This window comes from Juglans regia, chromosome 14, assembly GCF_001411555.2.
Source record: "Juglans regia cultivar Chandler chromosome 14, Walnut 2.0, whole genome shotgun sequence".
Classification (NCBI taxonomy): Eukaryota; Viridiplantae; Streptophyta; class Magnoliopsida; order Fagales; family Juglandaceae; genus Juglans; species Juglans regia.
The window spans coordinates 7789310-7802853 of record NC_049914.1 but is presented as its reverse complement, the minus strand read 5'-3'; the positions used below and the strand labels follow the sequence as shown (position 1 = coordinate 7802853).

At 37.0% G+C, this 13544-nt stretch overlaps 3 protein-coding genes across 5 annotated transcripts; 1 reads left to right on the top strand and 2 right to left on the bottom strand.

The window, feature by feature from the left end:
- Positions 1–101: 101 nt before the first annotated feature.
- On the bottom strand, positions 102–6869 carry LOC108998491 (mitochondrial import inner membrane translocase subunit TIM10-like). 2 transcript variants are annotated; one of them, XR_004798288.1, is made up of 7 exons: positions 6727–6869; positions 6567–6617; positions 6068–6120; positions 5257–5295; positions 4970–5039; positions 468–589; positions 102–376 (listed from the first exon to the last, which is right to left on the bottom strand). XR_004798288.1 is itself a non-coding variant. In XM_018975048.2 (6 exons), exons 2-6 carry the CDS (start codon positions 6609–6611, stop codon positions 539–541), a joined length of 258 nt encoding a protein of 85 aa, XP_018830593.1. In that variant the 5' UTR covers positions 6612–6617; positions 6727–6869; the 3' UTR covers positions 102–538. The 2 variants fall into 2 exon arrangements, 1 of the variants encoding a protein (XP_018830593.1); XM_018975048.2 differs by having other exon boundaries at positions 102–589.
- Positions 6870–7073: 204 nt separating this feature from the next.
- Positions 7074–8823, top strand: LOC118344484 (DNA-directed RNA polymerases I and III subunit RPAC2-like). The gene is made up of 4 exons (XM_035685136.1): positions 7074–7166; positions 7269–7396; positions 7883–7959; positions 8465–8823. The coding sequence occupies exons 2-4, from the start codon at positions 7296–7298 to the stop codon at positions 8611–8613; spliced, it is 327 nt and encodes a 108-aa protein (XP_035541029.1). The 5' UTR covers positions 7074–7166; positions 7269–7295; the 3' UTR covers positions 8614–8823.
- Positions 8824–9107: 284 nt separating this feature from the next.
- On the bottom strand, positions 9108–12992 carry LOC108998441. 2 transcript variants are annotated; one of them, XM_018974993.2, is made up of 3 exons: positions 12255–12992; positions 9863–10029; positions 9108–9478 (listed from the first exon to the last, which is right to left on the bottom strand). In XM_018974993.2, exons 1-3 carry the CDS (start codon positions 12641–12643, stop codon positions 9366–9368), a joined length of 669 nt encoding a protein of 222 aa, XP_018830538.1. In that variant the 5' UTR covers positions 12644–12992; the 3' UTR covers positions 9108–9365. The 2 variants fall into 2 exon arrangements, with proteins under 2 accessions (XP_018830538.1, XP_035541028.1); XM_035685135.1 differs by lacking the exon at positions 9863–10029 and having other exon boundaries at positions 12255–12974.
- Positions 12993–13544: the final 552 nt, after the last annotated feature.

Sequence of the window (13544 nt, the reverse complement as noted above, 5' to 3'; positions counted from 1 at the left end):
TAACACATTCGTAAGCCCCAGGGGAGGACAGGGACAATTTCTTCTTGAAACCCAACATACAAGCAGCAGTCAAAAGAATTCGAGATGTAATAATAGAATCACAAAACAATGACGGCTTTTTAATCATGTACTCTATAGAGTAAAATATATATCCTCAAACACCTAGATCACTATGTATTATGATAGATGCTATAAATGCATTTGTATGTTGACTAATATCCATTTATGTGTAACAAGGATACTCGTACAAACTAACCATGTGCCAAGAACCAGATTTGAACTGGCAAAGAATGATTTCTCATTGATGAAGAGCAAACACTTTTTCAGACTTGAGCTAGGGCCAGCATAAATTCACAATGATATGCTAATTTCCCCCCTTTCAAACAATAAAATGGAAATCACCTCATAAAGTTAGGTACAAAAAAGACAAAAAAAAAAAAAAAAAAGTAAATAATTCTAGTCTCCACCTTCTTTGGCAGGCAGCCAGCATAGCATCTAACTAATGTAGAACAGCTTTAAAATGGGAGCTGCCTCTGTTTCACATAGGAGGACGACCAGAACCGAGCAGTTGGCCAATTAGATTAGTCACCTGGAAAATACAGAAAAGATCTTTCTTTTATCTACTAGCCATCTCCATACAACATAAGTGAGAGGTATGAATTCCATAAGCTACATTACAAGGAAAAACGGAACCAACAAGCAGCTCATGACTCAAATACTGATGTTTCTGAAGATCAGATAGCTACAAGTATTTAGGTGTAACATACGGGTCTAAATTTAGGATTTAAAACTAGTATTATATTTATTTATTTATTGGTATTTTATTTTCTTTATATTTATTTTTTATTTTATATTTTTGTGATAACAAACAGATCGTTTTAGTGATTCATTTCCTTTTAAAACTTCAAATATTCTATCCACTTAGTCCCCGTGCTAGTTTCGGTTTCCAGAGTATGTGATCAACTCCAATTCAAACCCTCTCAGAAACTGTATCCACGAAAGAGTCGGTTCCTAAAGTTTAGGCAATTTCAAATTTCAGCCAATCTCCTAAGAGTTCACGTCGTCTACTCCCGTCGCCTATAAGAAACTCACTAAACCTCTGTGTTGCTCACCTCAAAATACCAGAGAAACAACTTACTTTTTTCCGCTTGAGCCTTTGCTGCCCAGTCATCACCGACCACCCTCGGACGTCGGAGCCCTACCCTCGGCGCCAGAAAACGCCGGCCATCTCAACCCCGTTGAACCCACCCCCTCAGGTAAGCCCCTGCTGCCGCGCGCCACCTTCCTCCATTTCGGTTATTTGAGTTTCAAACCCATCTCTCTCTAAACTCTCACTTGTTCTCTCTCTCTCCCTCTCTCGGTGTCGCACCACCATAGGGATCCCCCCAGTCACGTTGCCGGTCACTCCCAGCCCCAGAGCCGCCGTCGCACACTGCTCTCCCTCGGTGAGCATCGTGCAGCTCTCTCTCCCGTAAGCCTGTTTCCTTTTTAATCCTTTTGCTTTAGTTTTTCCCAAAGTACCCTTTCTACTAGGCTGAGTTTTATTGGGACTGGACTTAGTTGTATCTTGACTGGTTTATAAATCTGGTTGGACTTGAGTTATTTCAGAAACTATAGTTTTGGGTTAAGTGGGTTGTTTTCATGCGAGCCTAAGGTTTAAATTGGGCTGATTATTATGTAGGCCGGAGCTTTTAATTGAATAAATATATTAGTCATATGCTTATTTTTATAGATAAGTATTTAAAGGATTTTAAAGCATAAATTTTAAAGTATATTTTGTAAGTATCTTTTGAGTCTATTATTTAGTTAATATTCCAATTGACTTTTAATTAAGATTTTATAAAATTATTAAGTTATAATTTAAATAGAAGTTAAGGAACATGTTATGAGTTTTGAATAATATTATGATATATGATTTTAAGTATTTAGAATGCTATGACACGTTCTTTTTTTGAAAAGTTAGTGACGATTAGTACCTTGTATAGGTAACGCGCTACAAGTTGGAAATCAGGAAGCAGCGCTAAGAGGTAAATAGTATGATCATATTAATAAATGCGTATGGTGAATATTATTATTATGTATAAAACGGTGATGTGCTTATGATTGTTAACTACGCTACACTAAGAGGCAAGTCAAGGTTAGTTTACTTTTCGATCTTGATGAAATATGAGATTATGCTTGAGTGAATGAATTTATTGTTGGTTGATTTAATGTTACTAAATTCACATGAAAGTCATGAAATGTTAAAGTAGTAGTTCAAAGTCAAGTATGCCATGTAATAGTCAGATTACGCAAGCCATGTTCATGAAATGCTTAGGTTATATATGCCATGTTTGTGTAATACTTAAACCATGTATGCCATGTTCAAGTAGTACCTGGATCATGTATGCCTTGGAACGTCATAAAACATTCATAGCATGTTATGTAATATCACGATATACTATGCCATGCTAAATCAGACAAGAATATGCCATGTACAAAGATATGCCATGTTAAATCATACAAGAATATGTCATGTACGAGAATATGCCATGCCATGTCATATTACCATGTACAAGATTATGCCATGTTAGAGATGTTCATGAAGCCTAATCAAATCTCATGCATTAAGAAAGATAAGAAATGTAACGGTACCACGGACTCAAGCGTGGTTAACCACAAGTTAAATGAAACGCGGACTCAAGGGTGTTTCATTTTATGATATGCAAGTTTAGTGAAACACGGACTCAAGCGTGTTTCACTCCATGTTATGCAAGTTAAGTGGAACACGGACTCAAGCGTGTTTCACTCCATGTTATGCAAGTTAAGAGGAACACAGACTCAAGCGTGTTTCACTCCATGTTATGCAAGTTAAGTGAAACACGGACTCAAGCGTGTTTCACTCCATGTCATGCCAGATAAGTGGAAACACGGACACAAGCGTGCTTCACTTCATGTTAATACAAGATAACCAAAATGTTATGCATTCACAATGACATAATTTTGTTTATATATGCTTCCGCTTATGTTAATAATGAAAATGTGTGCCATGTAAATCTGTAATGATATATGTATGTAAAGTCTTTCAGAAGATCATGTTACGTATTTTGATTGTAATTCATGAAGTTGTATGTGCGTTCTGAAGGGTATCCTAGAAATGAATTGTATGTTAGGCAAGGACTATATTTTACGATACGATGTACTACTTACTGAGTATTCAATTCATTATGTTTGTGTGTTTCTTGTTTTCTTTCATGTCTGATTCTCGCAGATCATGTCTATGATGATGAAGAGCTGGATGGCCAGGAATAGATCTAGTACCAAGACTTAGGAATGAATAAGTGATTTTATCACCAGAGTTAGATTTCTTTTATGTCATGCATAGGATTAGTTTATGTTTCTTTATATTTCGTTCAGTTTCCAAAAACAATCATGTTCAATTCAGTTTCGCGTTTTGATGAATTTCAATAAATGAGGTAATTCAGGATATGAATCTCTTTACCGGGCATTATGTTTTAAATGTTGGTAATATCTCTATCCTACGGGAAGGGGGTGTTACATTAGGTCTTCCTAAAAGCAAAATAAGGTTGCAGGCCTCATACTATAAAGCCCCAAGAAAGGTCCATGCCATATCTAAGTCCATACTCCAAAAAACTAGCCAATGGTACAATTGGAACCCCTTAGAAATTTAAAATCATTACAAAAAGGGTAAAAACTTCATCCTCTTAAGCAATATGAGATCCCATTCACCACCTATACTACGGAGTATCACAATCTCTCCTCCTTAAATTCGTAACGTCCTTATCGGGCCATTTCATCATAGGTGGCACTACTCAAGTCCCACACTTTCGGTTGAAATGCTTTGATACCATTTGTTACACCCCATGGAAGGCCGAAGCCACATCCGGGCTCATACCCCAAAATGATTAGCCAAGGGTATAATTGGAGTCTATTGGAATCATTATAAAGATCAAAAGCTTCTCACTCTCAAGTACTATGGGATCTCATTTACTACCATATTGCGGGGTTTCACACATACAGTGTCAAAAAAAGTTGTTAACAAGAAGATAACCAGTGAATTGGGACACTGTCCAGGTTATGGCATGGTGCACAGGATATTGTCAACAAATATGATTGTCATCTAAGTTGGACAACTTGCATGCATGCGCTATCACGATATTTGAAAGAAGCATGGAAGTAAAGGATGATCTAGAATTAAACTTAAGCTATAAACATGGTAAAGAAAATCCAACAACTGCCAAGACAACGAAGGTCAAAGAAAGGGTAGAGGAAAGGAATAAATCACCCGGTGGAGATAGTGAAACTTTTTCAGCTAAATCCAAACCCAAATATTTCCATAAATATATTAGAGTCCTAAATGCAACTAAAAACATCTGCATTGCTCGGTGTACAAGGATATTTGTGAGTGGCTAGAAGTCTACAAACCTATGAAGCAGCATGAAGATGTTATTAAAACTTAAAGGATGCTACCCAAGTATGTAGGAACTGTAGATGAGATAACCCTAAACAGAGAAAACAAAAAGAAGAGGGTTTTGAAGAAAAAGGCATTTATATCCACCACTAACTTCACAAATCTTCAAAGGTCCAGTCATTCCTTTCTCTCCAAATATGCCACAGTATAACATAGGAACTAAAACATAAAAAATAAAAAGAGAAAAACAAAAGTAGCTAACAAAGGAAGCCTCAACTAGAACGACATTCCTTTTGCGTGTAGGTAAGCATAAATTAGAACTCACATTTCAACCAGAAGTGTCAGTTAACCATATTTAATTTTTATTGGAAACAAAGGCCAGTAGAAAAATATGAATATGAGAAATTTCAACTCCCTAGAAGGGTAAATAAGTCAAGAAAATTGATCACAAGAAAAAGTTCACATGCTTAATAGAAAATGAGGATAAAAGAATCACAATATCATATTTCAGGAATCCTTGTAGAGTGTAAACCATGCCTGAATATGTCAACAACTTACATGCCAATATTTTGAAACACAGCGATCAATGCAACTATTTTCGCCCATATTTAGTTCAGACTCCTTGTATCTGAAAAATGAAAGAATACATATTGGCATTGCCCCATTGGATAGGATTTTTCTTTCTGTGCAAGAATAATGAGTAGTTTCTAGAACAATTTATTTAGGAAAAATTGAACTGAGCTTTGAAGGAAGTCAAAAATATTATCCGAACAAAGGAGAAATCAAAAGCTACTTAGAAAGGCTTGCACAAATATTAGTAAATAAATGAACAAAAATTATTGTACCTTTTCTCGACGCACTTATTAAAACATGTATGCGTAAGCCTGACATAATTGAAATGAGAAAAGAGGCAGTAGGTTAACCTCAAGAAATACTTCATCAAGAATGGAACTCATAATCAATGCCAAGACTTTTTTCAAATACAGATCAGCAAATGAGATCCTCAACTACATCACTGTAATTCCAGTTCTAAATCCAGCAATTCAAATCCATGATACATGCGCTCACAATGAAAAACAATAGTTAGATTATACTCTTCTACAACTGAAAAGAAATCTGCAGATAGACTGAACCTTGGGCAAAGTCAAACTATCATGCAACTAACAAAGGAGTACTTATCCCACCTAAACCTAATTAAAGTGTTTTTCAATCCATTGAACTTTATAAAAATGTTTGTCCTTGTCTTTACTGAACTCAGGAAATAAATCTATTTTCTTGATCCAGGAAGAGTACATATGAACTGATCACATGGCCTGAAATTGGGACAAAGCATAAAGGCAATGACCAGTAAAAGTTTTCTTTTTTTCTTTTTGGGATCACACTGACATTCAATAAAGACAGAACATCTTCTTGTACTAATAAAATGGACCATAGTCTAAGAGAACAAAAAACCAAAAAAAAAAAACAGCTATATACAGTGTCTTGTGCAGAAGCTCATAAACTTATTCAGTGCTTATCAAACAAGAATTGTCAAAAGTTAGTCAAACAAACATGATATCAAATTTTAGGAAACCCTCTTATGAGATAGACAACATTTCTTGTATAGACGTTTGTGAAATTGAAAAAGATGTTTAACATACAAGGCAGAAAACCTACTTGTTGAACAACTCGACCCTATACTCCATCTCCTTTTCTGCCATTCCAAAGATCTGCACAATTACCACAAGTAACATTCATAATCTTCCCGGAAAAAATTCAAAACGCAACAGAACGTTCAACCATTACTAAATTGACATAGATCAACACCCAAGACACAAAGCAGATGACAGAGATAAAATAATCAACTCCAAGGTTCGCAATCATTGACTAGGGTAATTACGACCAAATTGGCACATCCAACACTACACAAGAATGTTAATGATCCAACCATTGATCCAAAAGTCCTAAAACTATTGGATAATAATTTGGTTAAGACTTTAACCCTCAGGATTATAACAAAGAATCCCAAATACACAAAAATTTGAAGCGTTCACTTCAGAGAGAAGATAAAAATGCTACGCTCGGAAAACCAAAAAAAAATCAAACTAGCTTCTAAAACTATATTCCGCAGCTTAAGATCTTAGAATAAAAAATAATGAAAACAAAAGGTACCAACCTGTTCTTTCTCCAAAGATGACGGCGGATTATTGTTTGCGGCCATTGGACCCTGAAACACCAAAGAGAGTCGCATAAGCTTTTTTAACCATAAAACCTCAATTCCTTGCCAAGGATAAGCTTTTTTAGACCGAAAGCTTCGAGGGTTCAGATAATCTTACTCCGTGAGATGGTAACCACGGTTCTCCTGATACGAATCTCTCTGTTTAAGGTTTCAGGGATTCGATGCGAGGAGAACCCGAAAAATGAAAAACCCTAGATTTATGTATGCGGGTCCGAGTTTGATGGAGTATATCCCAGTTAGGCCCTTAGGGTTTTAGAAGTGAGTCTACGGTGTGAGTCACATACACTATGCCAAACGAAAAAGCGTTGGTAATTTAGCGGTCTTTTAGTAAAGATGAAAAACAAGCCAATCAAGATCCGCCACCTGGCCAAGAAAGTTAAAAGAAATTCGGGATGTGGATAAAATCGTAAACTCGTTATGTTTTGGGTGTGAGCGTATATATACCTAAGACAACTGTTTCTCCCTTCGACCTTGTTTGGCTTCGACGGTTTTGCTGGCGAACTATCTGCGTAGAGGGAATCGCTCAGTGATAGAGTGGTAAGAGACTTCTTTTTTTGTCTTATAGATGAGAGAATCATTTCTGGTTTTATTATTGATGGAAACTTCTTCTTCTTCTGTGGTATCTTCGTGGGTTTATAGTGGTTTTTGAGGAGTTTTTTGGGGAAGATGGAGCATGGGTCCTTCTCGGACAACACCAAATCAACGTTTTCTTTGGCTGATGAGGATCACACGCTCGCGAATGCCATCAGATTCACCTTGAACCAAGAGTCAGTGCTTATCAATTTTTTTTGTTTGTTCAACGACTCTGCTCTATGTAGCTTTACTATCGGCTATTGAGTTTGAGTCATATTTTCATGAAAATTAGCCGACAAAGGATGAAATTCTTAGCTAAACCTTGAGCTAATGATGAAGTTTCTTCTATATGCTCCCAAATATTGCCGTACAGTATGCAAACCTTTTAGGCTTAGTATATAAACATGTCATGCAGATTAGGATGAGGTTTCACATGGAGCTATAAGTCTTGTTACGGCTTGTTTAATGGCATAACAGAGGAGGTAGATTGATAATAACTAGCTGCAGAACAATCAGAAACTCTGCTTTGAGTCGGAGATGAAGCCAGCAGTTGAATATTCCTTTTGATGTTTTTAAATCTGGTGTTTGTGGATTATACTTATAAAAAAAAAACTGGTGTTTGTGGATTCTATGTTTTAATTAGTATTTTTATCTAAGCAAGTCATAATGCCATTGTGCAGTCCAAGGGTTTCATTCAGCGGGTATAGCATTCCTCATCCTTCAGAAAATCGAGTTAATATCAGAGTCCAGACAACCGGTAAGATATGCGTGCTTTCTCTGGCAACATATCGGGTATCTTGATGATTGTTATCTAGCAAATATGCTTCAAAATGTCTTGGACTTGAGCTGATCCCTCATGTTTAATATAGTGTTTTGTAATAACAATAGATAGACACAGCCAGTTACTGATTTCTTTTGCTGTTACTGTGACCTTTTTTTTTCCGAAACTTGATCCTGTTCCTTAGTTACTTCACTAGAGGTATTATAATCGGATGCTTATCTGTCATGCGGATTTCAATCTATGATCTGGCCCAGCTCTGTATAGAGTGTTGTCTCTAAAAGTCTCGAGGAAAAAGTTGTCTTCAACTTCACACTGCAGAAAATGAGTGCTAATATTTGCTGTTTTTGCATAATGTTCTTTGCCTAATATTTGCTGGCCCAGTTAGGGTTTAAGCTAGCTGTCCGTATATGTTGACTTATGGTGGCTAAGCGCATTTGATGCAAATTTAGTGATTTTGGGTTCTTGTGATGGAATTTTACAGGTGCTCCAGCGGGTGAGGTAATGAAAGATGCATGCCAAGATCTGATGATGATGTGCCAGCATGTGAGAAGTACTTTTGACAAGGCTGTTTCTGATTACAAAATGAGAAACCCCGAGGATATGAATACCAATGGTACAGAGAATGTTTGATAGGAAATGAAATAGACTTGAACCTTTTGACTTGCAATCTGTCGTTGATATATTACACATTTGATCATCTTTGGATTTGAAGAGACAAGCTTCATCAAGTTTACTTATTTGACCCAAATTGGCTAGTGCCTTTATTTGTTTTCAATGATTCATAATTTCATCTTCTTTTTTTGTCTGTTTGTGATAATTTGGCGGATCTGCTTTTGATAAGTTATGTAGGCCTAAATTGTTTGATTTTCTTTTATTTTATTCATGTTGAACGGGCAACTTCTCCCCACACAGCATCCATCGAAGAGGGTAATTTTATAGGAAACAATATTGTGGAGGGTTTCCCAAGTTCATTGCTCCCGGGACACTTGATTGCATTCAAATTATATTTGTTGGCATTTTTCCTTGTCGGGGTTCTAATGTTTCAACTATATTCTCGAGGTTGTGAAAAGCGACTATACCTAGCATTACTCTAAATAAAAGGAACCAGACTGCTGCATCCATAATTCAAAAATTCCAAGACGTGTAATTTAATGGCACACAGAAGCTTCTGTAATCATACATCACACACATGTTCAAGACTAATTCTAACTGAGTAGGGGACAAGTAGGCTTGAGCGGAGGTGAGGACCGGTATCCATACAGGAATTCATGTTAGTATTTTAAAGTGAAAAAGCCAAGAAATGACAAAGCCAAGGACCATGCAGGCCAATAGGAAATTCATTATGCGGCGGCCATGCCAGATGGTCCGAGTCTCGACTAGTATCACGGGTGCTGCAAATGCTGTGGAGGCGGCTGCAGCAGTAGCAGCATTGTTTGCTTCGTTTCTCTGCTCACCGGCAACGTTGAGTGCAGTGGCACCACAAATCTCACAGGTTCTGTTAAAAATATAAATAAAAATTTATCAGCAATGAGAGGGCAGACATTATTGGTACAGAGAATGAAAACACGAATAAGGCATATGAAGCAGAAACGAAAATATAAGGTATATAAGCCATGAAGCAAGGTCAAATTTAAAGGATTTAGCAATCTCTGGATTTGTTGCTCTAATATCAACATTCAATTCAACTTACCAAATCATGGACAAACATGAATAAGACACTTGATTTGCATTCAAATTATACTTGTTCTATATACGTATAAGTATATATAATGATATCAGAGTTAGAAGATAACAGCACACAATAAGTTAATGGGACTCCTGCGTTATTGAGGAATATTTCATCAACTCATCAGTCAGTATTGTCAACTATTCTCCTTACCAAGTAGTTTCCACACGAGTCTAGGACGTTTTACTTTCCTACAACAAACTCCCCCTTCAGAAGAAAGTGTAAATAGGGATTCAATGGGATGTTTCTTGTTATGTCGACAACCACCACGTTTGCTTCCATTACAGGTTACCATGATTACTATTGGCAACTGTCGGCATCTGTAAATGACACAGCAGACAATTATCCATCTTGGTATTCTCAACACTAATCTTGGTTTACACACTTCAATACAATAGCTAAGATATGTCATAAAATATATCTACTACCACCAAACTTAACTCTGCTTTGGTCAATAGATTCATAATCATGCCATAAAACTTATATGGAACTATGAATACTCTCAACTGCCCCCATCTTCTTAGCACACCTTGGTTTAGCCAAACTTGTAGATGGTTTTAAAATTTGTGGAATATAAATCAAATGATTAAATTTATAGCTTTCCACCGAGTTGACAAAAACAAACACTAGGTGCACTTGTGTAGTGGAAGGATATACAGACACTGAAAGCAAATGCTGGCTGAGATGGCTTCTAAGTAGGGTATCCTTCAAACACCCAAAAAACAAATGGTTGCTTGTGTTTATCTGTAGAGGTTTCTTTTTTCATCCACAAAAGAGAGAGCAGACGCAAGAAACCTGCTCATCATTGGTTTTGACAAAACCTCCCAAGTAGAATGTGATTTTTTTCAATCTTGTAATACCCAATCCTGTCAGGTAGACTATACTATTCCCAACTAAGGAATTGGTTGATTGTTACAAAGAAATGCAAATTCTACCACAGCCAAAATAACCATGACCCCATTTTCACAAAGATACTTGCATATCATATTTCATTAAAGCAAAAACTAGTCACAATGGACGGTGATTCTATCCGGCATTAAACATTTTATAAAATTGAAAAGCATATATATGACAATACTTGGAAGAAAGCAGGCAGTTTAACACATCCATTGAAGTACACGTCTATATGCCAGAGCTAACCACATACGCATATTTGAAAACAGTACATGTCAACTTTTTAAAGAATAAAGCCAAGCCCTATACAAGTAGACAATTGTAAAAGCCGGTTTGGGAGCATATACTCTTGACTAGCTTATGCCAGCAAACCACACCAAGGTGACCATGAGAAGCCTCTCATGGAGTCTTGAATTGAACACGAGGTGGAAACAAGAACCTAGCCTCCATAATGTCAAGTTTTTCCAGCTATTTGAAAATTCTTTCAATCATATAAAAAGAACTTGAGCTAGATAGCCAGAATGCAGTTGGATGAGCTGAAGCCAGGTACATGCGTACGTGTATAGTACTCTTTAAGGAAAACAGGAAAAGTCAAACTAGGGGAGCATCCGTAATATTTAACTATTAATGGTCCTTGTATTACAATAGGTGTTTTTACTTGTGATAAGAAGAGAAACAAGACTCCTATCCCACCCACTTTTTCTCTCTCCAGAGGTCTTTTTCTCGGGACCCAACTTTCAGCCATCCTTTCCATTTCCTCCGCCCAGAGGGGGGTTGGAGCTTCGGCTCCTCCCTCCCTCCTCCTGTCCAGCCAACGTCGGAGTTGTCTATAGTATTTTCATCCGATTTTTCCGTCGTTTTCTATCCATAGTACCAAGATACGCCGATCTACTGTCTACCGGCCTCCTACGATCACCACGCGCCTGGCCAGTAGACTTTCCAGCCGTCGATTTGTAAATTATGGCTAGATATTTCTCATATATACTCCCTCTGTAGTTGAACTTTTCCTATTATCATGAATAAAACTTCTTGATTACTTATTTTGAAAAAAAAAAATATACAGTAAGTCAAGGCGGCTCGGAAGAGTCAAGGCGTGTATTTACTTCCAGTTGTACCAATCAAAAAACCTTATTTCTACAAAAATTCAAGATTCTGAACCTAAAATTTTGATATTAGCGTCCCCCTTACCCTTAGTTCTATGGCGGCTCATAAACACGAGGACAGGAAAGAGAAACAAAATGAATGAACGCTGTTCATGCTTTCTTCATTTCCAAATAACATTCTATTAGGCTTGGTTGCATAGAGATATAATTGTCTTAATGAGCAAAATTAATTTTAAATTATTCATGTCTTTCCTTTTTCTTTCCTTTCTCAGCAATCGAACAGAGAGAGAACGGAAGAGAAATACACAAGCATCAATAGCATTCACTAGTAAATTATATATATAGAACACAAAGTGAACAAAAGAATCCGATGAATCCATCTTTAACACTACAGTCTACCGCTCACAAAAAACTGAAACCAACAAATGAATATTCAAAAGTTCTAAAAAACACACCAATTATTTATCCAGGAAAATAAACGCTCACATACAGAAACAAACAAAAAAAATTCATGAGCTATAGACGAAAAGGTGAAGGCTTTTACTCACGCATTTCCCTTGATCTTGAACCACGTCTCAGCACATTGCTTGTGGGCAGCACCCAAATCACCTTTACAAGCACACCCCAACTCAATTGGCACCCCAGCCTCTATATCATCCTCCAAACCCAAATGGCAAATCCTACAATCTCTCTCCACTTTACCCAAATGCACCTTCACCTCCAGAACCCCACTCTCCAAGTCCTTCTCACACAAACAATCAGATTCAGAAGAATCCCTCTGAGATTCCGACACCCCTTCAATCTCTAACGGCGAGTGCCAGGACTGATCATCGGAGTCGCCGGAGAGTGACATGCCACTGCTCCCTGTAGCAGAATGGCGATAATGGCAGCGACTTTCACTGCCTGCGTCGACATGGTGTCCCTCTAAAGTTGCCATTTTGGAAGGAGAAATATCATGGATTTGTGAGAGAGGGGGTGAAAAAACTTACAAAGTGGGGGATTCGGATTCTTTAAAGAGTGTAACGCATTCGGGAAACTAAGAAGTAGAGACAGAGAGAGCCAGAGGAGGAAGGTGGCGTTGGGGACTCAGATGGTGCGGTTGGACCATTGCAGTAGGTGGTGTGGTGTTTGTTTGCTTCCTTTTATCAAATATCAAAGTCTCTATCTCCCCGCTATCTTTACTATCTATATGTTAAGTATGTCAGTTTTAGAGCAGTGTTGGTGAAAAGGAAACTCTGGAAAACTACAGTTTTTGGGGCACCGAAGAATAATGTCGACAAGCTGTTTCCTTTTTCTTTTTCTTTTTGTTTGTTTTTTTTCCTTTTTCATTGTATTTGAGAGATGAAACTCTAGTTAAACGTCATTTTCTCCCTCCTTAACTTCCTAGTTCCTTCTTCCTTTTCTTGTTTTTAATTGTATTTCTTTCTTTTTTAGTGCAGACTGCAGGGCTTGTCTTTTACTTGTCATCCTTGAGGAAAAATATCTGAGAATTTTCTTCCCTTTTGCTTATTTTTCCCTCCTCTTAATTTCCTTCATGTATCGAAAGGAGTCAGATGCAATCAATGTAAAAAGTTACGAACTGGATTGCTTTTCTTTCTTTCTAATTTAAGCCATAATTACTCAGCTTTTCTTTCTCTCTAATTCAAGGTCTACTCTACTTGAATATTGAGTCCAATTTAAACCATAATTACGAATCATCTCTTCCCTTGCAGCAAAACTTCCCTGCTACATATATATATATATATATATAACATTTTTTTTTAGAGAAATATTCTAGTCATAAAAAGATTATATAAAAATAATCTCACAAATTGATGCGATTTGATATAATTCGTCAA